At 32.0% G+C, this 25,884-nt stretch overlaps 2 protein-coding genes and 1 long non-coding RNA gene across 3 annotated transcripts in view; 1 reads left to right on the forward strand and 2 right to left on the reverse strand.

The window, feature by feature from the left end:
• Nucleotides 1-468: 468 nt before the first annotated feature.
• Nucleotides 469-3,384, reverse strand: LOC143067523 (uncharacterized). The gene is made up of 2 exons (XR_012975969.1): nt 2,921-3,384; nt 469-2,880 (listed from the first exon to the last, which is right to left on the reverse strand). It is a non-coding gene; the product is annotated as an uncharacterized LOC143067523 (long non-coding RNA).
• Nucleotides 3,385-3,400: 16 nt separating this feature from the next.
• Nucleotides 3,401-15,271, reverse strand: LOC143067524 (lysocardiolipin acyltransferase 1-like). Its single transcript, XM_076240844.1, has 5 exons — nt 14,979-15,271; nt 11,187-11,385; nt 6,874-6,986; nt 5,613-5,763; nt 3,401-4,596 (listed from the first exon to the last, which is right to left on the reverse strand). Exons 1-5 carry the CDS (start codon nt 15,138-15,140, stop codon nt 4,130-4,132), a joined length of 1,092 nt encoding a protein of 363 aa, XP_076096959.1. The 5' UTR covers nt 15,141-15,271; the 3' UTR covers nt 3,401-4,129.
• Nucleotides 15,272-15,429: 158 nt separating this feature from the next.
• The window catches only part of LOC143067526 (nuclear valosin-containing protein-like), a 30,817-nt gene continuing 20,362 nt past the window's right edge, over nt 15,430-25,884 (forward strand). The window contains exons 1-5 of the mRNA XM_076240845.1: nt 15,430-15,586; nt 23,356-23,429; nt 23,915-23,964; nt 24,433-24,535; nt 25,513-25,582. Coding sequence (XP_076096960.1) covers nt 15,539-15,586; nt 23,356-23,429; nt 23,915-23,964; nt 24,433-24,535; nt 25,513-25,582 — 345 coding nt within the window. The 5' untranslated portion in view covers nt 15,430-15,538. The remainder of the gene's footprint in view (nt 15,587-23,355; nt 23,430-23,914; nt 23,965-24,432; nt 24,536-25,512; nt 25,583-25,884) is intronic.

Consider the following 25,884-nt stretch of genomic DNA (forward strand, 5'->3'; position numbering starts at 1 on the left):
CAAATGTATGTCCATACAGAACAAACAAAAAATACATGACAATTAGGTATTCAGATACATAATAAAAATAGTAGACCTTGATGAGATAGTATGTTCAGTGGTTGACGTTGGTTGATGTGGTTCATAAATGTTTCTTGTTTTTCATAAAGATAAGACCGTTGGTTTCCCTGTTTGAATGGTTTTACACTTAGTCATTTTTTGGGAACCTTTATAGTTTGTTGTTTGGTGTGAGCCAAGACTCCATGTTGAAGACCTTACTTTGACCTATAATGGTTTACTTTTACAAATTGTACTTGGATGGAGAATTGGCTCATTGGTACTCATACCACATCTTCTGATATCTATTGAAGCCAATCTTAATTCCAAGATGGCAGTCACAATTTCATGTGAGTCAATATGATATGTTTATAATTTATCAACCTTCATAGAGAAACTCATTCAAACAATTGAATTGATGATATACAGTAATAAGACATTGAAATATCCATTTTATTGTTTTTCAACTGGTGAATGTATTTATAATTATTTTAATTACAAAAATTTAAATAAGCAAAAAAAAGACATTACCCATCCTATATAAGGAAATACCGGTAAATATAATCTGGATTATAATGACTTGAACACTCTTCAGAATCATTGTACTTCCGTCAAAAGACTTTCCAGAAATATCAATAATAACTAAGAGTGCACCTGCTAAAATCTCTAACCTGCTTTACTAATTATGATTGAAATTTGTCACAAATATATTCTTATTTTAACCTCTTAAACAAAGTATAGCACATTCTTCTTTATCCAATTAAAACCTTTATAAATCATTAAATGAATATCTTGATTCTGATAACAATAGTGGAAAATAGCTTTTTTTCTACTTACTGAAAATCTTTCAAGCAGATCAGTATCCAATCTAAATATTAACTGAATATATAAGATATAGGAACTATGAGTATACTACAAATAAAATGAACACAAATCTAATTATTGCCACTTGGATAAGAAAAATACATTTAAGAATAACCAGATACTTTTAGTTATAAGTGCAGTGCTGTTTAATGGTGCTGTCTTTTTTTCTGATAAAATACTTTGCAATTTGGAAAATAAAAGGTTCAAGGTTAGAATTGATGGGGGGGGGGGGGGGGGGGGGGGGGGGGTTGGAATCATATTTTTGAACATTGACTTATTTATATTGAATTCTAGTAACATTTTAAAACTTATTGTGAACATAATCTAGCCAATATTGGTTTAACACAAATAATTAACTTTAATCATTTGAATCCAAGTCTGGAACTCATTTTATAACAAATTTGTTATTATCAAAACAATATAATCATTTGGTGATTTTCCTTATATAAGAAAAATCAGCCAAAATTGACACTTTGTTGAACTTAACCACTAAACATAGCATTTGCACAGGTTCTAAAATAGCACTCAATAAATATAACAATGTAAACAAAAGGCATTAACAAAGTTTTCAATTAATTCAAAATATGCAATATTTTTAAAGTATATATGTCAATATTGTATATATCCCATAAATTTGTTATAAATGCCATTTTCCTGATAACATAGGTTGATTTTTACAAGCTTGAACTTTACTTATACAATGTATTCAATAAGGGATCAAATAAAATCTATGTGAACATTGGTATAAACTATGTCTTTTATGCTATTTAGGTTAAAGCTTTTTGCAACAGACTATTTGTAGAGTGGGGGTTATCCAAATTGAAACTTAAAACTTCAACTTTCTTCCAGAAAATGTGTTTAACCCTGGGGATCGATCTACAAACATAATATGCATAAAGAAATTGTTTAACAATATTCATAAACAATTCAACAATCATATTCCCACGCAATCTTCCATAAATTCTCTGTTAGGAATACTAATCTTCATTGCTATTGGTGAAAAAAATCTTCAAACAGTATACTAGGCAAATAAAAAAACATTTGGATACTGCTTATTCAGAAATTCAAGTTTTTATACAATTTTCAAATGCAACTGGATTGGGACTGAAAAAAAATCTTTGGTTATTATTTTGCATTATACAAAAAAATCATTATTAGTTTGAATGTAATATTTCTGTCAAAAACCACAATTTGACAGATTTTTCATTGTTCGTAAAAAGAAATGTGCAAGAGGGAACAAACCAAATTATGATGGAAGTAAAACTATGAATCATCTTACGACATTTTTATCAATTTCGGTTAGCCGTCCTTAAATGCAACAATTAACAAAAACATGTAAATTTAGCGATTTTGTATCAACATGCCTTTACATGAAGTGTGGTTTTATGAAAAATGGAAAATAGTGAAACTCTATTTAATTATAAGATATAGACTATTTCATATTTAATTGCCAGTAAGATGTAACATCTTTTAGATTTCAACCTTGCAGTTGAAACAAAAACAAGCCTTAGAGAATACCCTATAAAAAAATATCATATACATGTAGTAATACTCAGGTATTCTGAGCATCTCTCTGTAAGCCTCTGTAAAAGTTTTATCACGGTGAGCCAAAAAAATGTGGAAATGTACTGCTATCAACAAGAGGGCTAAAGCATTGAAATGTCATTGATATATTACCTTTAAGTATTTTACAAACAAAAATAAAGTGATAGAAAGAATATAATTTTACGGATATATTCATTGTAAACTTAGTTTTTTTCTATGTGCTGATCTTTAATACTTCTACAGGACTTTTTTCTATGTGCTGATCTTTAATACTTCTACAGGACTTTTTTCTATGTGCTGATCTTTAATACTTATACAGGACTTTTTTCTATGTGCTGATCTTTAATACTTCTACAGGACTTTTTTCTATGTGCTGATCTTTAATACTTATACAGGACTTTTTTCTATGTGCTGATCTTTAATACTTCTACAGGACTTTTTTTCTATGTGCTGATCTTTAATACTTCTACAGGACTTTTTTCTAAAGATTTCTTCAAGGTTTGTGTAAGGTTTTAAAGAAAATTCTAGAAACTTAATATTATTCATATACAAAACTCAAATTAAACAAAAGAAATTACCGGGAAAATAAAAGTTTACACACATAAGGATTAAATCATAAATAATGAAAAAATAACTTGAATAATTCATATGACAAACTCTCTCACACATATAAATAAAAGACTATCAAAAAGTATTACAGCATGAACACTCCAACATAGGCAAACAAGAAACTAGCAAATGATAAACTCTCCAATAGCTAAAACATTAGATACTGTAAATGCTTATTATTATATTTATAAAGAGAGAGGAAACGAAAAATAAAATTAATCCAGGATTTGTAGAAATAGACATTGTAAATTGCAGTCATATGGACTTTGAAATTATATTTGAGTTACAATTTGTTTTTTTCACAATTTATCAAGATTTCTGAATAGACCACTTCATCATGTTCATATAAATATTTAAAAAAAATATTGCCTCTTTCATTATTGTATACAAAAAGTAATAACTGCAAAATGTTTACATACCATATTAATCTAAATTACAATATTTACAACTTGATCATAACTATCATTGTTTTGATTAAAGAAGTTTACATTTGCACAATTGATGTTTTATTAATTTTCTTCATTTCATGATTTACTGCATTACAAATAATAAAGATAAGAGGTAACTATTAAACTGCTCATGTTTTATATATTCACGTTAATTATTATGACGGTTCTAAAACAAAATATTTCATGATATATTTATTTAAGATATGTATAGGTGTATTACATTCATGGTAAAAAAAAAAAAAAACAATTTGCAAATCCTGCATAATCTAAACTTAACAATAATTTGTAATCTTCTATAATAAAATTTATCCTAAACAAAGTACTGACTTCTAGCACTAGTTTAAGTGATACAATGTATGTCTAATGAAAATCTAAACATATATGACTAACATAAAAGAATCTTTTCTTATAATAAATCATTTTGCATTCTACAGTATCTTTAGTTTGTTAAAATAATTCAAGACAAGTGTAATTAAGTATGAAAAATTGTGTACAAATGTGAATATTTTTTTTAATATTGCCACCATAATATTAATATTTTACGTTGTTAGCTACCCTTTGAGTTTTGAAAAACTGATATTTTGCAATACTAATAAATACTGTGCAATTTTCTTTAAAAAATTAACTTACATATAGTGCTTTGCACTTTCTAATTCACTATCTAATAAAACTTGAATTCCACCAAATTTACTGATAAACACAAATATACTTATAGATAAAAGTGCAAACCAGCGTATGATTGGAGCATAAATCAGAAGTATAAAAGTACTTATCTGAAATATACTCCAAAATATATTTGCAAACTTGAAAAGAGATTGAATTTCACTTTCATCTTTAAGTTTGATTTTGTTATCTTTTACATTAAATTTCTTATCTTGATAGAATTTTTTCAACCGTTCTTCTTTTTCTTTCCACACTTTTTGGCACCACATGTCAACATTTTCTTCACTAGATGGAATGTCAAGAGCTTTGTGTCGTTTGATAAAGAAATGAACTTCTTTTGGAAAGTTTCCCTTCAGAATGTCGGACTCATTTTGTGGTATATTTACAGGGTACCCAACTGTGACATCTATTATTGAATCAAACAGGTTTACTACAAACAAAAATTAATAAAAAATTCAAAAATTCATTCACTTAATTTTTAATAAGTCTCCTAGTGTCTTAAATTTGATATTTTCACAAAGTTAAATACCACAATATCTATCATTCATGCAGTCATAAACTGCTCACTCTTCCAGTGCACCTGAGAACACTTCCAGGTTTTGGTGGGTTCGTGATCCTTAGTCTTCAGTTTTCTATGTTGTGTTTAAGTGCTATTATTTGTCTGTTTGTCTTTTCTTTGTTAGCCATGGCATTGTCAGTTTATTTTCAATCTGTGAGATTGACTGTCCCTCTGATATCTTTCACCTCTCTTGCAATAAATTTGTGCTTTTTTCTTGTATAAATTATCTTCAATATAAATTTTGCAGACTTGAGATCATTTTTGACACAATGTTTTTAAGATTTATAATAATTATGTTTTGTACGTATTTAAAAATATTAAACACCAATAAACATGCAGGTGTAAAAACTAATTTCTGTATTATTTTGTTTGTGCGGTTACATATTTAATGTGTTTAATTTAGCCATGTGATAAATGATTAAAAGTGAACAAAACAAGCTTCATTCTATAAGTGCCAGTTGCAAGCCAAGAGCTTGTGGTTCAATCATTGTCGTTGGTTTATGTTTGTCATTTTTGTTGATCATTTGTTATAAATAAGGCTATTAGTTTACTAAATTAGATTTTTTTCATGTCAGGGCCTTTATGGCTGACTTACACATGTTACAGTATGGGTTTTTCTCATTGTTGAAGTTAGTTGCCCATAATTGCTTGGATCCACTTAATATGGACTTCAATGACTAATTGTCTCATTGTCCATCATACCACATCTCCTTATTTTTCTATATTCATATGATAATTAACTTCTTTAGGAATTATCCAACAACTTTTGATCTTGTTTTTGAAAAGCATATAGCAATATAAAATAGTAAAAAACAAATAATTTAGACAGTTGATTTCATGAAAGACCTGATAACTAAATACTTTTTAATACATATTTTGTATATTACCATCTCTCATTTGTTCCACAAAATATTTAAATCCTCTGGTCCTTGGATGTAAAACATACTCATAAGGCTCAACACCGTTAGCTTTGGCAAACTTATCACTCTTAGCTTTAGTCCATGCTGTTAAATCTGTTCCTTCGGGAAACAGCAGAATCTATAAAACATGACAAATATTACATTGGATCTTCAGGAAACAACAGAATCTATAAAACCTGAAAAATATTGTTTATAGACATTCATGAATCAGCAGAATCTATAAAACATGACAAATATCAGATATGGACCTTCAACAATGTTTAAGGCACAGTACAATCTTTAAAACATGACAAAAGTATCCCCCTTTTATTGGTTATTATACTGCCATCAAATGACAGTAAAATGTATCAAAATTACAAAAAAACTTGAATACTGTGGATTCATTATTATTGTTGAATACCAATTTTGTTGCTTTCGTGGTTACAGGTGAACCATGAAATTAAATGTTCAACAAATAACCAATTTTCAAAAGGCTTATATGCAGACTTTGGCAATACCTCTAAATCAGATATCCACGATCATGCAAGTTTTCCGTAATCGACGAAAATTGGTACCCACGAAAATAAAGGAATTCACAGTACTTGATTCCCAAATATTTCAATATAACAAAGAGCTCAACTCTCTACCAAAGAGAGAGTATTTAATATTCATGTATTAACCAGCATACACAGTTATTTTGTGCTCCCTGTTCGTTTAGCCATAATGTTATTGATAATAAAACTAGCATATTTTTGCAATTTTAAGTGCCAAACTACCAATATATCAGACATGGTAAAAACATGACAAACAAAATCCTTCCAAACTTAACAGGACTTCAAGTTCAGATTGGAAAATAGTACATTAATATAACATTCATATTTATTTACGGTTCTGGTATTTCAAGATATGACTTGTTTGAAGTGCACTAGAAAATTAACAATTTAAGGGAGATAGCCCCGTATTTTCCTATCATTCTAACCAAAGGTTATCTAGATAGTTGATGAATTACCAGACATGTAGAAACCAAAAACATACTATTTCTAATTCAGGATGAGGGTAACTTCAAAATAGGATGTTTAGGTCCATGGTTTTTTTCCGGACATGTTAAGAGATTTTTCTACATTGCCTGATTCTTACATAGACTGGCACTTAATTGTTAAAATCGTCATTTAAGCTTCAATTGTACCTTTGTCCTTTGCGAAAGGGGATAACCAATAAATATCTTTATCATTCAAAGACATCATCTTACCTGAGGTTTGTAGTTTAACTTTTTAAAGTACATGAAACATTTTGATATTGTACTTTTATCATGTTCCCAATTTCTGTGAAGGAAAAGATATCCTGCACACTGCATGGCCCATCCTGCAAAAAAAAGTGAAAAAAATCTAAATATTAAACTTTCAAACCATTTTTTTATTTGAAGGTTATTCCTTGTAACAAATTCAAACCCAATTAAGGCTATTTGATTTTGAAACCCAAAGAAGGCAGACATTATGAAAGAGGTTCCAGTTTAAATTCCAGCAGGTGTATCCTGTTCAAAATGAATACATAGAGAATAATACATGACAAAATCCGTATCATATGTCGTATCATCCTGAGACATCAATATCAGCCCAAGGGCCTTTAGGCCCGAGGGATGATATTGGTCGAGGGTGATATGGCATGTGATATGGATTTTGCCATGTATTATACGCTTTATCATATATTTCAACAGAAGAGTATTATATTATATAAACTGTTTTCTGATCCATAGCACTGGGTTACCTTCAGTTCTACTTTTGTCTTGTTTCAAAGGCCTTAAAAGAACTGCTCAATTACATATAAGAAGCACCTGGGTTACCTTACAATTTGCGTGCTGTTGTTTTAAAAATATTTTGTTTATTAATTTATTTATTTGTGTGTTTTGTATTTTTTATACATGTAGTTGCAATTAGTGTGCCAAAAAATATGAAAACTTGACGTTTGTGACGTCACATTCAATATGAAAACTTGACGTTCGTGATGTCACCTAACAAACAATGAAGTCATTCAAACTAGAGGCTCTCAAGAGCCTGTGTCGCTCACCTTGGTCTATGTGCATATTAACAATGGACACAGATAAATTCATGACAAAATGGTGTTTTGGTGATGGTAATGTGTTTGAAGATCTTTCTTTACTGAACATTCTTGTTGCTACAATTATCTCTATCTATAATGAACTTGGCCCAGTAATTACAGTGGAAAATATTTCCTAAAAATTTACAAAAACTAACAAAAATTTATGAAAATTGTTAACAATTGACTATAAAGGGCAATAACTCCTAAAGGGGTCAATTGACAATTTTGGTCATGTTGACTTATTTGTAGATCTTATTTTGCTGAACATTATTGGTGTATACAGTTTATTTCTATCTATAATAATATTTAAGATAATAACCAAAATCTGCAAAATTTCCTTAAAATTACTAATTTGGGGGCAGCAACCCAACAACAGGTTGTCCGATTTGTCTGAAAATTTCAGGGCAGATAGATCTTGACCTGATAAACAATTTAACCCCATGTGAGATTTGCTCTAAATGTTTTAGTTTCAGAGATATAAGCCAAAATCTACATTTCACCCCTATGTTCTATTTTTAGCCATGGTGGCCATCTTGGTTGGTTGGCAGGGTCACGCCACACATTTTTAAACTAGATACCCCAATGATGATTGTGGCTAAGTTTGGTTTAATTTGGCCCAGTAGTTTCAGGTGAAGATTTTTGTAAAAGCTAACAACGACGGACGACGACGACGGATGACGACAGACGCCAGACGCAAAGTGATGAGAAAAGCTCACTTGGCCCTTTGGGCAAGGTGAGCTAAAAATGGTTTAAAATTGACTATAAAGGGCAATAACTCCTAAAGGGGTCAACTGACCATTTCGGTCATGTTGACTTATTTGTAAATCTTACTTTGCTGAACATTATTGCTGTTAACAGTTTATCTCTATCTATAATAATATTCAAGATAATAACCAAAAACATTAAAAATTCCTTAAAATTACCAATTCAGGGGCAGCAACCAAACAACGGGTTATCCAATTCATCTGAAAATTTCAGGGCAGATAGATCTTGACCTGAAAAACAATTTTCCCCCGTTCAGATTTGCTCTAAATGCTTTGGTTTTTTAGTTATAAGCCAAAAACCGCATTTTACAGCTATGTTCTATTTTTAGCTGTGGCAGGGATGATTCCAGGTGTTTTCAAATGGGTCCCTTGAACATCAAATTGGGAATTTTTATTCTAATTAGGAATTTTTTAAGCATAACATCTAAGACGGTCGAAATAATATTATTTTCCTGTAAAAACGGAAAATGTATATTATTAAGTTTAACCTGTACACTGATGTTCATGTAAGTTGTAACATTTTGAATAATTCTGGATGGGCTACTGTTATTACATGAATATCATTGAACATGATGCACTAGTCTTAGCTATAGTTACCTAGGCCTATAACAAAAACATATATTCCAGCTAACATAAACCACTGAAAAAAATCATTCATCGGGTATTTGTTCAACAGCAGGTCATCTCCACAAATTTACCTTGATTCAAATGGATTTCAAATTGAACTGGTCAATTGTCGAATTCAGATTGAACCAGTGTTCTTTAAAATCATTTGGATCATCTTCAAAACTTTTGAAATAGTTCCATAATGATGACATCGTATTTCATGAATGGTCTATCATCAATATTATTTTCAAAAAACACTCAAACTTTTGTCTTTTGAGGAAATAATTTCTTTTACAAAACAAGTTTTCATCATATTATATAACCAGCTCTGCTGGGTGATCTGCTTTTACGCGATCGGCTTCCATTAAAATCTATCAATGTTATATCAAAATTTGAATTTGCTCTCTGCCGAGGTCTGCTTTGACACCCTTTTTTATCAATCTCCTGGGCGATCCGCTTTTACAAGATCAAATACTCCAATAACATATTAATCAATTGAATTCGGCTGCTAAAATTGTTTGCCACATGTTGACATAATTAAATCGTTTTTAATTTAATGCAATCATAAACAGCATTCTTATCTGGATTTTAACGTTTTGACAACAAACTATGGAAAATTATAGTTGCCTTAATCAGTGACAGAAACTTTTCCGGAAATATCGATTTTTATTTTACTTTCCTTTATTGGGAATTCATTTTCATGTTCATTTTTTTGGGGCCGCTGGCCGATTTAAGGGCCGCTTAGCGGCCCTAAACTATATAGTGGAATCATCCCTGTGTGGTGGCCATCTTGGTTGGTTGGCTGGGTCACCGGACACATTTTTGAAACTAGATACCCAAATGATGATTGTGGCCAAGTTTGGTTTAATTTGGCCCAGTTGTTTCAGAGGAGAAGATTTTTGTAAAAGTTAACTAAGATTTACGAAAAATGGCTAAAAATTGACTATAAAGGGCAATTACTCCTAAAGGGGTCAACTGACCATTTCTATCTATAATAATATTCAAGATAATAACCAAAAACAGTAAAATTTTCTTAAAATTACCAATTCAGGGGCAGCAACCTGATAAACAATTTTTAAGCAAAAAAAAAACAAAACTGAGTATGTAAAAAAAACAAGTGAAACTGCGAGCTACTGCTCACTGATGATACCCCCGCCGCAAGTGGATAATATAAATAGTGTAAAAATATGCAAGTGTTCGGTAAACAGGAAGTTGTTGAGTGATGAATCTGAAAACGCATCACACGGTATAGCTGACTTATGAAAATCCTGAAACCAAATTTCAGAAATCCTTGTATTGTAGTTCCTGAGAAAAATGTGACGAAAATTTTTAACTTGGTTATCATGTGTAAAATCATACAAGTGTTCGGTAAATAGGAAGTTGTCGAGTGATGAATCTGAAAACGCATCACACGGTATAGCTGACTTATATAAATCCTAAAACCAAATTTCAGAAATCCTTGTATTGTAGTTCCTGAGAAAAATGTGTCGAAAATTTTCAACTTGGCTATCATGTGTAAAATCATACAAGTGTTCGGTAAACAGGAAGTTGTCGAGTGATGAATCTGAAAACGCGTCACACGGTATAGCTGACTTATATAAATCCTGAAACCAAATTTCAGAAATCCTTGTATTGTAGTTCCTGAGAAAAATGTGACGAAAATTTTCAACTTGGCTATCATGCGTAAAATCAGACAAGTGTTCAGTAAACAGGAAGTTGTCAAGTGATGAATCTGAAAACGCATCACACGGTATGGCTGACATATATAAATGTTGATACCAAATTACAGAAAGGGTGGATGTGTAGTTCCTGAGAAAAATGTGACGAAAGTTTCATGGGACGGACTGACTGACGGACTGACAGACAGAGGTAAAACAGTATACCCCCCCTTTTTTAAAGCGGTTTTAAAGCGGGGGTATAAAAAAGAATATAAATGTTGAATGAAGAGATGGTTGATTAATATCAAGTGTTAATAAACAAAATATAGGATACACATGTTTTCAATAATGTGATACATGTAGTAATAATATCAGTAAAAGTAGATGTTTTATATAACTAATTTTTTTTTTTTACGATGAAAAGAATATTTACAAACCTGGACCAGGGACATTTTTAAGAATTTCCTTCAGGCTGATTTTAAAATGTCTTAGAGAGCCACATCTGATCTGATATGAGAAAACAAAGAGCCAATCAAATCTTGTCCTGTGATTCATTATGATAAGTTCACATTCATCATCATAAACAGCATCTCCTGAGATCACAGCTTTCACACCACAAATCTTCTCATAAAGAAACTGAAATATACAAATTAAATAATTACATAATTTATAGAATGTATTTAAACTGAATTAAAATAACACTATGATTGCTAAAATATTTTGCAGTTTGGTAAGTTTAAGATTTGTAGGAGCTTACTTCTTTTGCATATAACATGTTTTAGAAAGACAAAATTTCAAAACATTCTCAAATTCTCACATGTAACAGGAAGTTCTATCATTTTCATGTTACTGAAGGTTTTTCAAAGCCATAATACCCAATCGAACCTTCTACCTATATCATGTACATGGAGATGAGCAAGAAAATAAACTAGAGGCTCTAAAGAGCCTGTGTCGCTCACCTTGGTCTATGTGACTATTAAACAAAAGAAGCAGATGGATTCATGACAAAATTGTATTTTGGTGATGTTGGTGTGTTTGTACATCTTACTTTACTGAACATCCTTGCTGCTTACAATTATCTCTATCTATAATGAACTTGGCCCAGTAGTTTCAGTGGAAAATGTTAGTAAAAATTTACAAATTTTATAAAAATTGTTGAAAATTGACTATAAAGGACAATAACTCCTTAGGGGGTCAATTGACCATTTCGGTCATGTTGACTTATTTGTAAATCTTACTTTGCTGAACATTATTGCTGTTTACAGTTTATCTCTATCTATAATAATATTCAAGACAATAACCAAAAACAGCAAAATTTCCTTAAAATTACCAATTCAGGGGCAGCAACCCAACAACGGGTTGTCCAATTCATCTGAAAATTTCAGGGCAGATAAATTTTGACCTGATAAACAATTTAACCCCATGTCAGATTTGCTCTAAACGCTTTGGTTTTTGAGTTATAAGCCAAAAACTGCATTTTACCCCTATGTTCTATTTTTAGCCATGGCGGCCATCTTGGTTAGATTGCAGGGTCACCGGACACATTTTTTAAACTAGATACCCCAAAAATGGTTGTGGCCAAGTTTGGATTAATTTGGCCCAGTAGTTTCAGAGGAGAAGATTTTTGTAAAAGATTACTAAGATTTACGAAAAATGGTTAAAAATTGACTATAAAGGGCAATAACTCCTAAAGGGGTCAACTTACCATTTCGGTCATGTTGACTTATTTGTAAATCTAACTTTGCTGAACATTATTGCTGTGAACAGTTTATCTCTATCTATAATAATATTCAAGATAATAACCAAAAACAGCAAAATTTCCTTAAAATTACCGTTTCAGGGGCAGCAACCCAACAATCATTGAATGGGTTGTCCAATTCATCTGAAAATTTCAGGGCAGATAGATCTTGACCTGATAAACAATTTTAACCCTGTCAGACTTGCTCTAAATGCTTTGGGTTTTGAGTTATAAGCCAAAAACTGCATTTTACCCTTATGTTCTATTTTTAGCCATGGACGCCATCTTGGCTGGTTGGCCGGGTCACGCCACACATTTTTTTAACTAGATACCCCAAAGATGATTGTACCCAAGTTTGGATTAATTTGGCCCAGTAGTTTCAGAGGAGAAGATTTTTGTAAAAGATAACTAAGATTTACGAAAAAATGGTTAAAAATTGACTATAAAAGGCAATAACTCCTAAAGGGGTCAACTGACCATTTTGGTCATAAAATTTGTAAATTTTTATTAACATTTTCCACTGAAACTACTGGGCCAAGTTCATTATAGATAAAGATAATTGTAAGCAGCAAGACTGTTTAGTAAAGTAAGATGTACAAACACATCACCATCACCAAAACACAATTTTGTCATGAATCCATCTGCTTCCTTTGTTTAATATTCACATAGACCAAGGTGAGCGACACAGGCTCTTTAGAGCCTCTAGTTTAAACTAGATACCCCAATGATGATTGTGGTCAAGTTTGGTTTAATTTGGCACAGTAGTTTCAGAGTAGAAGACTTTTTGTAAAAGTAAACGACGACTGACGACGACGGACACAAAGTGATGGGAAAAGCTCACTTGGCCCTTTGTGCCAGGTAAGCTAAAAAAAGGTTATTTAATACTTTTCGGTACTAAAAATTACTAGTAAATAGTTTTAAGTTGGTGTTTCATGTGCTGAAATTGTTAGACTTTGATTAATTTCAGATTGGCACCTGGTTTACAAAATACATTATTTTTCAAAAAATTAAAATGCAGTTTTCAAAATTTAGGATTAATTATAAAAAGATAAGACTGTTTAATTTTCTTTTCATGTATCAAGGATGAATAAAAAGAATTGTCAATACAATATTGAATAATAGATTTTGAACAACCATTTTATATAAGAACCATGATAACTTTAACTCGCTGGTTTGTAACAAAAATGACCAAAATAACACATGACAGTCATGTGTCGTGAAGATACGATGTCGGACAGGCAGACGATATGGCTATACTTCATGTAACCCCTTAGAATTTTTCTCAACAACTGTTCTAGTGATGGGTATTTTTGGCACTAAATAAAAATGGCTGAACAGGCAAGTTTAATTTAATTAGTTCTTACGTCTTTAAAACCGACTTTGAATATGTCATACATTTGTCACGTTGAAGTGCTGTTGTTGTTTCAAATATAGAAACAGAAAAACACACCACAAAGTTCGTGTATGCAGTCAAAACCAACGAAATGTGGTTGATACAAAAACATATGACACAAAGATAATAGCAAAAGTTTAAAATTGCTCTGTTAGGGCATGGAGACTAAAATATTACATTATATTGCAATAAAATATCTTCTTCTTGCTGTTGGACTCACTATGGAGTATGGACAAAAATGACGAGTCCCCAAAAAATCCTTAGCGAGAACCTGCATGCATGATTAATTAATGGATTGAAAAAAAATTTATGCGTTTGATGTTTCCTTTACACTGTGACAGGATTGCTTCCCTTAGAAAAACTTAGTAGATACTTAGTCAGCCGTAAGCGGTTGAGCTAAGGAAGTACTTCTTTAGCTCAGTCAGTTAGCGCGCTGCCTTGTAACACAGAGGTACCGGGTTTGAGTCCCGGTGGAGACAAGCAATTTTGTAATGAAATTCGTGCTCTCCGGTTACATTGGCGCCCAACAATAATAACCCACTGTTAGAAGAATTACCTAGCCAGGTTAAAATATAAATATAAAAAAGATGGAGATATCATCATTATAGAGTATAATGAGAGGGGGTAGGAGGGGTCCTGATCCCCAAATCCTGGGCTTAAAAACATGAGATCCCGAAATCCCGGACTTAAAAACACGAAATCCTGAAGTTCCGAAAGTGGAAAAAAAGAATTCCCGGATCCCGAAAGGGTCAATCCCGAAATCCTGACCTTAAAAACACCCGATCCCGGAGTCCCGATAAAGGTCCTATCCCCCCTCTATAATGACTCTTGAGGTGGGGAAGTGTGACAGGATTGCTTCCCTTAGAAAAACTTAGTAGATACTTAGTCAGCCGTAAGCGGTTGAGCTAAGGAAGTACTTCTTTAGCTCAGTCGGTTAGCGCGCTGCCTTGTAACACAGAGGTACCAGGTTCGAGTCCCGGTGGAGACAAGCAATTTTGTAATGAAATTCGTGCTCTCCGGTTACAGCAGTCAGCACTATCCAATAAGGTGCGTGACTGGGACTTTAGAAGAGTCATACTGCACTTATAAGTCACCTACCACAGCATACAGCTGCCATAACCATATCATCTGATCCATCAACCATCTTCCCAAACGTGGTTGAAAGTAAACAAATGGAATGAGGGGCGTGAGGAAGAAGATGCACCCAAAAGAGCTGCTATAAATTAAAAGAAAGGTAAAAATTATGCCCTCCCACTTCATAGTTCTGTTCAGTGTGCAAGAAAGTACGTCAAATTTTGATTTGTATTATCGTTTCTGCAAAAACATGTGAATATTCTGCATCTTGTCGCCTGGCTATAATCTCAGCACAAGACCTTATGTAGAAGTCCGAAAGGTCCCGGGATGTTTTGGGGCACCAAATATGTCGTTTAAAAAAATTTAATATGAAATCATTTCCATTGTTTTCGTGTTTTGAACAATATCTTTGAATTATATGTTCTGACAAAACCGTATTTATTCCACATAAATGTTATCTGAATTGTAATATTATTTGAAACAAGTTTGTCCGTATTTTTTTAACCTCACTTGTTTAGATATATATTGTACTTCCTGTTTACCTTGGCCATGTGTGAGAAAAAACAAACGACTGTAGCTTTAATATGTCAAGTCATATATCAGATCCACGTTTGATTCCAAGGATACGCGAGGTATGTTTGAAAAGCAACTTATCGAACATCCCCAATTTCATACAAATCAGAAATGAAATAGATACTAAAACTGTAAAATAGTCGACGTCAGGTCTTGTACTCAACTTGTATCCTGTCATCCTGTAGGTCTAGAAATGTCTAAATCAAGTAACACCATATAGGACACGACGTTCATACTGCCATGAAATTCATAGGATGCCATAAAAAGATGTATCGGCCATGGGACAAGATCGTCCATACTTTGTGGAGATGTGTCCATAGGGATTTGACTAAACAGGTCAGGAATAACCACCAATTGGTGGATTATACCTCAATTGACGTATAATCCACCAATTGAGGTATATTGGTATAGACCAATTGACGTATAATGCAATTTTTTTGTAATAAAATGCTAGTGTGCGATAGGAGCATGATTTTGCAACTTGCAACCTATTTTATGACCCTTATTGAGTCCTCTGAAAGTTTCAGTTTTGTCAAAGCCTGCTGCGTCTCTTGAGAATGCATGTGTACAGCAATTCTTTTGTTGAAACATTTGTACTATTAACCATGATTGACTTTTAATAATGAAAGTCAAGTATTAACAAAGAGCTCCATTCACCTGTGGAGTTGTACTCATGATCACATGACTGCAAACAGTAATGATGTCCATTGACAGGTGATTACAGGTAAATTTGCCAATCAAAAATTGACAAGATAACAATAGAAGAAACTGCAAATACAATTATTGATTAAATGCAATATGTTATGTCACTATACTAAACTAGGAATGTTTGACAAGTTTTCATACCATAATATGGTTTAAAGAAAATAATGCTCCATTTTGATAGAATAATTTCTTTTGAAAAACAAAGAATTATACACCAATTGGTCTATACCATTATACGTCAATTGGTGGATGATACGTCAATTGAGGTATAATCCACCAATTGGTGGTTATTCCTGACCTGCTAAAGTAAAGGCAGTGTTCCAGCTAGGCCGTTTTCAGAGGGCGCGGCGCCCGCCCTTTCCCGAGTGCCGCCCTGTGCCCTTTTTACAGTTTCCAGGGCGCCCTGCCTTTTTTGAAGATCGATTGTATATTATTTTGTTCGTATTGATATGATCCGCTAATTACTAAATTTTACCTGGCGAAAAGTTTATGACTTTGTTAACGACCCCAAGCTAATCAACGGTTACAACTGGTGTCATAATCTGTTGTTATAGGTAATCCGTTAATCGGATGGGTCACTAATGATCATCAACATTAATTCATTCAAGTAGAATCAGTCGGTCGGCAATTATCTTTGAAGAAATGTGCATACGACAACTTGGGCACAATTTGCAATGTTTACCGTAGTTTCATGGAGAAAACGTAATGACAGAAAGTTGAAAACCACAAACAACTCATGGAAGACATCGTTTTACTTGTTTTACTTGAAATAAATAGCAAATTCAGACATATTTGTCATTGACTGCCCTCATTTTTTATACGAAAATAACAAAATCAACCGCCATATTGTTGATCATATTTACATTTTCTACGTACTGTTTATAATCCTCCAAAGAAGGAGCACACCCGAATAAAGAAAGATAACTCAATCTGATTTTTTCCTAGCATTGAGGAACCCTCTTATAATATTCTAAAATATGTCTACATACTTCTTGCTTAAGAACATATATGTTAAGGTATTTTGAGTTATGGGAAAAGTTAAAGAGGGTCTTAGTAGCAGTGTTGTTAGGGTGCCTTGGTAATCTTTTTCTGTTTTTTTTTATTTTTGATACAAATTTTCACTGTTGCTATACATCCTAACATTGTGCATTTACTGGGCACAGCTGTTTTGTGCTGTATTGCCATAAAGCACAGCAGAGGTAGAAAGGTGAAACTGGTAAAGTGTGTCAGACCATAGAAACAGAATGAAGCAGGACACCTTTCAAATCATGCTGCATATAAAGCTTAACTGTGCCAAGCAATGATTTAAAAACTTGTGTGACAAGCTGCTTGACAAGTTTTTCAGCCTAAAAAGTAGAAAGATAGAGTTCTATATGGGCTAGTGATGTAGTTCTTGTATAACCAGTGATTTCAATGAATAAACACAATGTTTGATTAATATCTTTATTAAAACATGCCCTTTTCATATAATCATATCAAGCGTTAAATGCCCTTTTTCAGGATTGGCACCCTGCCCTTTTGAAATCCTAGCTGGAACACTGAAAGGTCAACAATACAAATGTATAGCAGGGTTTGGAATTTGCAGGAGCCCTATCGCCTCTAAAATAAGGTGTGGGCTACAATTGCCAAAGTCGTAAGTTCAATCCTTGTATAGCCCGTTAAACATTTACCTGCATTTTAAGTGTCAGTGTTTGATAGAAGGGACACATTATTTTTTTTTAAATGTATGTATAATGTAGACGATTAGCGAGCTATACATGTATGTACAAATGTATGACCTGTAGTCAAGTCCCTATGGATACATCATCCTTGTGGGTTATTTGGAAATAAATTAAATTTACAAAGTATAATTTGTGAGATGGTTATCTTAACTTGTATATGTATTATGCTGTATAAGGGACATATATGAAAAATAAATGCCTTCCATAGATTATTTAATTTTAAGACTGAGTAGTCTTTTGATTTTTTGATATTTCACTAAACTGATGTCCTCTACAAGTTTGAGAAAATAGGCAATCTTTGCAGAAGATGTGACCCTCAAACAATGAAAATATATAGTTAAAATTAAGGTAACTCTTAATTGAGAGAAATAAAACCTTGATGTATTATGGAAGCAAGTTAACTCGTACCACAGAAAACTCGTATCACGTTAACTTGTACCAAAAAAGTTAACTCGTACCAACGTAAACTCGTACCACTGGGAAGTCGTACCATTAAAAATATATTAAAAAACATGAATGTTCTATGTTTTTTTCTTTTGTGAACTTAATAAAAATAAAGTTGAATTACTTGAATTTTATACTGGATTTTAAGGAAAGCTTAGACAAAAATACGAATGTTTTTATAAGCTTTATTTTATAAACTGATCTTTCAAACTAGTTTTAATCCAGAAGAAAGTAAAAAAAAACATTGCTTTAACTGTAACTTAAGTTGAATATCTATATCCAAATTAAATTAATTAAAGCTGTAATCCATGATCACCAATCGAATGCTATAAAATTGAGAAAGGAAATGGTGAATATGTCAAAGCGACAACCACCCGACCATAGAGCAAACAACAGCCGAAGGCAACCAATGGGTCTTCAATGTAGCGAGAATTCCCGCACCCGTAGGTGTCCTTCAGCTGGCCCCTAAAATATGCATAATAGTACAGTGATAATGGACGTCATACTAAACTCCGAATTATACACAAGAAACTAAAATTTAAAATCATACAAGACTAACAAAGGCCAGAGGCTCCTGACTTGGGACAGGCGCAAAATTGCGGCGGGGTTAAACATGTTTATGAGATCTCAACCCTCCCCCTATACCTCTAGCCAATGTAGAAAATTAAAAGAATAACAATACGCACATTAAAATTCAGTTCAAGAGAAGTCCGAGTCTGATGTCAAAAGATGTAACAAAAGAAAATAAATAAAATGACAATAATACATAAATAACAACAGACTACTAGCAGTTAACTGACATGCCAGCTCCAGACCTCAATTAAACTGATTGAAAGATTATGTCTTCATCATATGAATATCAGGTACAATCCCTCCCGTTAGGGGTTTAGTATCATACTATCATAAAATATATGAGAAGAACATAACCCGTGTCATGCCAACAACTGTTTTTTTAGAAATAAATGTGTTTAGTTCCGATGCAAAGACCCTATCAGTGAATCAATGTTAAAGCCAAAATATGCAATCTTTAATGACCTGACAACAGTATCGTAACTATATCCCCTTTTAATAAGTCTATTTAAAGGTTTTGTTAGTTTCTGAGGAGAATACTGACATTTTTGTGCTTTATAAAGAATATTTCCATAAAATTTTGGATGTGAAATACCTGAACGTATAAGATGTCTGCATGTTGAGTTATATTTACGAATTATTTCCTTATACCGGTGATAAAATTTAGTAAATGTTTTGACCAGTTTGTGATATCGAAAACCCTGGTGTAATAATTTTTCAGTAATACATAAATTTCTCTCGCTAAAATCTAATACATTGTTACATACACGAGCGAATCGTACAAGTTGAGATATATAAACACCATAAGATGGTGACAAGGGAACGTCACCATCTAAAAATGGATAATTAACAATAGGAAATGAAAAATCATCTCTTTTATCATAAATTTTTGTATTAAGCTTCCCGTTTATGATATAGATATCAAGATCGAGGAAAGGGCAGTGGTCATTGTTATCATTAGCTTTATTTAAAGTAAGTTCTACAGGATAAATTTCTTTAGTATACATACTGAAGTCGTCATTATTTAGAGCCAATATATCATCCAAATATCTAAAAGTATTGTTAAATTTTTTGTATCAAATGTTGTTTTGATGGGTCTTTGCTAATTTTAGTCATAAATTGTAACTCATAACAATACAAAAACAGGTCCGCAATAAGTGGTGCACAGTTAGTCCCCATTGGAATTCCAATAACTTGACGATATACGGAATCTCCAAAGCGAACAAAAATGTTATCAAGTAAAAATTCAAGTGCATAAATAGTATCAAAGCATGTCCAATTGACATAGTTCTTTTGTTTATTGCTACTAAAAAATGATCTAAAAGAGTTTGAACATATGTACTCGCATTCCGACTTTTTAAATGCCCAGTTAATTAGGGATGTGAATTTTTTCTTAATAAGAATATGAGGCAAAGTGGTATATAGGGTAGAAAAATCAAAACTTTGAACAGATTCAAAATCACCAATATATGCATGCAATTTATCAAGTACTTCCAACGAGTTTTTGACACTCCAAAAGTAATTAATTCCACTATTTTCAAAGGCCGTATTTGAACAATTTATTATCAGGTTTTTTATTGTACCAAGTGTACTAGTAAGTAAAACAGACAATTTAGTAGTTGAACAATGGCTGGAAGATGAAATAAATCTATATTTGTAAGGTTTTTTGTGCAGCTTCGGAAGCCAGTACATAGTTGGGACTTTCATTGTGTTTGGTTCTGCTTGTAAAGAAGTAGCTAAAAGTTTATGTTTGTTACAGATGTCGTTTTCTGAAAATGAAGTAAGTTGGAATGTTGGTGAATTCGTGATTTCCTTCTGCAGAACCTCTATATAAAATTTACGTCAAACAATAATGATATTATTAGCAGCTTTATCAGCTGGGACAAAAACAAATTCCTTGGCTAGTTCTGTTAGTTTATTTTTGATACGCGAAATAGGGTTTTTATAGTTTTTTGTTGAGGGTAAAATGTTCTTTAAAATGTTGTATTCGAATATCAACTATCTTCATTACTGAATTAAAAAAAGAGTCCAAAGATTTTTTGTCAGCTTTTTCCCGTTTTACCCATTTCAAACAGTAGGCGCGGAGTGAGTCGTTGATGATATTACGACACTCATTCCAGTTAATAGTTGACGGGGGACGATATTTAGGTCCTTTACTGAGGAATGATTTTAACTCTCGGTCGCGAACGATGTTAAGGTCTCCTGTTATAACATGGGAAATTGGTCCATAGGTGTAATCTGAATTACTGCAATTACACAACATAGGTGTATTTTCAGTGATATTTACATCTTTACACAATTGGCTATAATTAAACACATATTTTCGGGTAGATTTCTTGTAAATATAACAAATGAGAGGGAGTTCAGTATTATCAAAATATCCAGGAATTTGGTCTTTAACAGAATGGTCGTTAAAAATACCGGCAATATTTACAAAATCAAAACCTTTATTGACATACTTTATTTTAATAAAATGTTTTTTATGATCTTCAGGGCGATCAATTTTTGGAAACAGTTTAGAATAACAATATGCCATTATAATTTGGACAATTTCATACTTAGGACTGTAATATGAAATTGTGTTGCAATCCTCTAAAATTTTATTTAATTTATTTATAGGTAAAGAACAAAGCTTGGTTAACAGATAATGTCTGCCGTTGTTTTTTTAAATGGAAATTAGGTCCGAAATATTTGTATGGTTGGTCCGAAATTTTCTTTGATTGCGATTTTTTCTGCGTCCATGAGAACGATTTTTACGAACAGTTTTAGAAACTATATTCAAAATGTTAACAGAATCGGTTCTTGATATATTGCCAATTCCCATGATATTATCATTAAGACCGAGAGGGTAGACTGTCTGTAATTTTTTAATCCAATTTAATTCATTTATTTTTTGTGATCGTACAAACTTGGAATGAGATTCACCAGGCTGCTTATTTACTACTTCTAAAGGTTGAACTGTTAAATATTTAATAGGATGACTGTGCTTCTTAAGATGTTGATAAATGATACTTTTGAATTTATTGGGTCTTTTAAAACGATACAGGTGTTCTTGCGTGCGTTTAGATAAATATCGCCCAGTTTCACCTACGTACTGAATACCGCATCCCGGTTTGTTTCATGTGAGTAAATAAATAATACTGTTTGTTTTTCAAGTAATATCAGTTTCAAAATTTAGAGAAAATGTGCGACCATTAAATGTGGACCTTACTGTATTGTTGGTGGAAAGACGGGGACACGTAAGTCATTTTTTGGCATGACACTTATCGATAGAAGGGTAACCACGATTTTTATTGTTAAAAACGTTAGCTATGGTAGTATTTTTAGATAAGCGATTCTGAAGATTGAGACGTGTAGATAGTACCCTTTGAACGAGTTTAGTATTTAATATTTTTCCATTTCTAAGCTTCATATTTGTTTTTTGGTATGTAGATTTATTACAAAGGAGCAAAGACTGGCGTCCAGAATATGAACCATCACACAGTAGATTAAATTGTGTAAAAATGATAAAACTGTTCGGCTCAAGACGTTTACAATTGTTGAAAGCCATTTGCTTTTTGGCGGGGAAAATTCGGGAAACCCCTTAACAGGAAACAGTTACATTTCATTGTTATTTATAGACAGTAAGAATTTCATTTTGGAAATCATTTTGATTAACCGTTTTAACTGCTAAGATTTATTCATGAAAAATAAATATTTTCTTGGGGTGAAACTTTAATAATATTACAAATATAAGTAATTAAAAAACCAGTCTGAAGTATTTTATATCCAGGGCCAATAGAAAAGGAACATTAGCTACAAATTGGTCATTGTACTTTCAAATTATATATATTTTACAGACTTAAGAGGTATTGGGTGAAAGTAAAGTATATATTCATTATTTAACACCATTTAAATGCATTTAAATAAGTTGGTTCGAGTTAGCAGTGGTACGAGTTTGCATTGGTACGAGTATTTTTTTAGTGGTACGAGTTGACGTTGGTACGAGTTTACAATGGTACGGGATAACTATAATTCTGTATTACATGTTGAGTTTGTCCTACAGTTGTTTACAATACTTGCATTTTCAAAAAACTGTGGTGAGTCTGACGGATCCTGTTTGGGTTTCAATTTCTTTCTGGTTGAGCAAATAAGGTAATAAACAGAAATAGAAAGCTTCATTTTTTTACCAAATTTTAAGTCCAGAGGAAATATAAGAATACAGTTCCAGATGATCATGAATATGGCCTAAATGAAAAAAAGTTTTTTTAAATTTGATTTTTTTTTGACAATTTATACTTAATGTTCTGTACCTTTGTGTGTTTATGTATTATATTGTTTTAGAAAGAACAAAAAACGGTAGTTAAATTTAACTGTTTTTACAAAGAAATATCATTTGTTTATTTTAGTTTCTACAGTCAAAGAAACTAGGAACGTGTACAAGTGTTGTATATCTTGCAGAGGAACTACAGAGAAAATACAGGTAATTTATGGATATTGAAGAGCTAATTGAAAAAGGTAATCAATGATTCATGATTGGCTGTAATAAATTTCGATATTTGAAGAAATTCAAAGTAATATAATCAATCCATATTTCTACATATTTCATATCAGAAGAGAAATTATCTAACTATTTTACTTTAACTGTTCTAATAATTTAGACATTCACCCAAAACTATGTTATCCATTTTTCAAAATTTGATCTTTAATTTGTCAGAGCATTGTAAGCCTATCTGGCTGGCTGTAATGTAATATTGTGTTAATATGTATCCATTGTATATATACAGGTTGCACTATAATAATTCATTCATTCATTCATATAGAGACATGTCATTGAGAGGCCATATTTAATTAGCTAAGAAATGTACATGTACAGAAGAGGTGATTTTTGGGTAAAGATTGCATGAAAAGTAATAAAAACCCTAGTTAATGATTGTTTTTCATGAATTTCTATACTTTTCATTATAGTGAATATGGTAGAAGAAAAAAGAATGTATTTGTGAAATTGGTAGGCAAAGGTATAGTATTTTTAAACAGTATTATCTTCTGAACTACAACAAAATAAGATCAGAGAATTCAAGTTCAGATGTATTTGAAATCACAATTCATGAATCATGAGAGAATTTCATTGGAGAATTAATTCTACAAAATGACCAACTACATTGTTTATACATGTAGAACATTAACACTCACAGATCTGTAAGATTAAGAAATGTGTAAATAGATTTAGGACTTGTTCAAAGGTAATATATTGTTTTTACCCATACTTTTACCCCTGTGTTATGAAAAAAGCCAGAACTTAAAGTCAAATTAAGAATAATAAAAACAAAAACCTGACGTGCATTGAAAATTATTACCTCCATGAGATCAGAAATATTAGTGTATGTCTTTATTTTTTGTAAATATGGAATACTGCTACAATTAATAGATAAGCTTTTTATTAATGTCTATTTTTTAGATAATAAAAAGTCATGAATTGTTTTCAGCCTATAGTTGTGTATTGCAAGAAGAGAAAGACAGAAATCAAAGGAATCCTATTGATGATCTTGAAACAAAATACCTGAAAAAGAGACAGAAGAAGAATGACATGTATGAAATGATTTGTTTATTTTATGAGAACTATGTTCCTGTACAATTATAATTTTGCATTGCATGAATTGTATTGATTGACAGTTATATTAATTGTCTCCCCTTGTATTGTCTGTTCTGAGGTTTCTCATATGATGTGAATATTTTTTTTTGTCAGTTAATGCTATAGAGGATACCTTATTTGTGTCATCTGTAACTCCAACAGTTTTCCTTGAAAAAAAATGTGATGCTTTATTGCACAAATTTTCTGCCAATTAAATTCTAATTATTTATAACCAGCACTTTAACTGCTGTATCAGGGAATTGTCATTAAGTTCCTACAAAACAATCAGTATTTCTAGTTTATCCTGCATAATGACAATCGCAAAGATGCTTGATGAACTAAATTAGTGCAGGGATACAAGTGGGCCCCTCTATCTGGTAAATGATGTCATAAAGGTGCACATATTTGACAAACTACTATGGTTAAGGACATAACTCAATTTGGTCTAGTGTTATAGAATAGGATTTTGTTTAAGAAAAGTTTTAAATATTTACTTGAGATAATGATTTAAATCAGATATTCCTTCACTCGAATAAAACATAATAAAATGAAGAAGCTCCTGTCAAAAGTCATTACAATAATACTATTTCAACCTTGAATCAAACTTTGTACATAGTTATGTAAAAAAAAGAAGATGTGGTATGATTGCCAATGAGACAACTCTCCAAGAGACCAAATGACACAGAAATTAACAACTATAGGTCACCGTGTGGCCTTCAACAATGAACAAAACCCATACTGCATAGTCAGCTATAAAAGGCCCTGAAATGGCAATGTAAAACAATTCAAACGACAAAACTAACGGCCCAATTTATGTTAAAAAAATGAACGAAAAACAAATATGTAAGACATAAACAAATGACAACCACTGAATTACAATTATGGTATATTTGATGATTTTATTATATTTTATTTCACTATTTCTATTTACTAGTGAGGCTATAGATTCTGAGAGTGATTCAGCCAGTTTTTCTTCAGATAACAACTCATATGTACAGTATGAGGTAAGATGTTCTTTAGATAACAGCTCATGTGTACAGTATGAGGTATTTTAAAAGAATTGTTCATCAGATAACAGCTCATATATAAAGTATGAGGTAAGATGTTCATCAGATAACATATGCGGTAATATGTTTGAAAAATCCTGAATCTGAACAGCACAAGGTAAATTTATGTTCAGGTTCAAGATATTTATGTTGAGACCATTGAAGTAAGTGGACATAGAATTGAGAATGGAAATAGGGAACGTGTCAAAGATACTAAAACCTGACCAAAGGGCAGAAAACCATAATATGAAAATGTATTG

Source organism: Mytilus galloprovincialis, chromosome 3 (assembly GCF_965363235.1).
Source record: "Mytilus galloprovincialis chromosome 3, xbMytGall1.hap1.1, whole genome shotgun sequence".
Taxonomy (NCBI): Eukaryota; Metazoa; Mollusca; class Bivalvia; order Mytilida; family Mytilidae; genus Mytilus; species Mytilus galloprovincialis.

Coding starts and splice junctions, on each gene's coding strand:
- LOC143067524 (XM_076240844.1), bottom strand. CDS start 15,140: ATGAAGTGGGAGGGCATAATTTTTACCTTTCTTTTAATTTATAGCAGC. Junction 11,386..14,978: donor TATGGCAGCTGTATGCTGTG/GTAGGTGACTTA, acceptor TGTATATTTCAG/TTTCTTTATGAGAAGATTTG. Junction 6,987..11,186: donor TAAAAATGTCCCTGGTCCAG/GTTTGTAAATAT, acceptor TTTTTTTTGCAG/GATGGGCCATGCAGTGTGCA.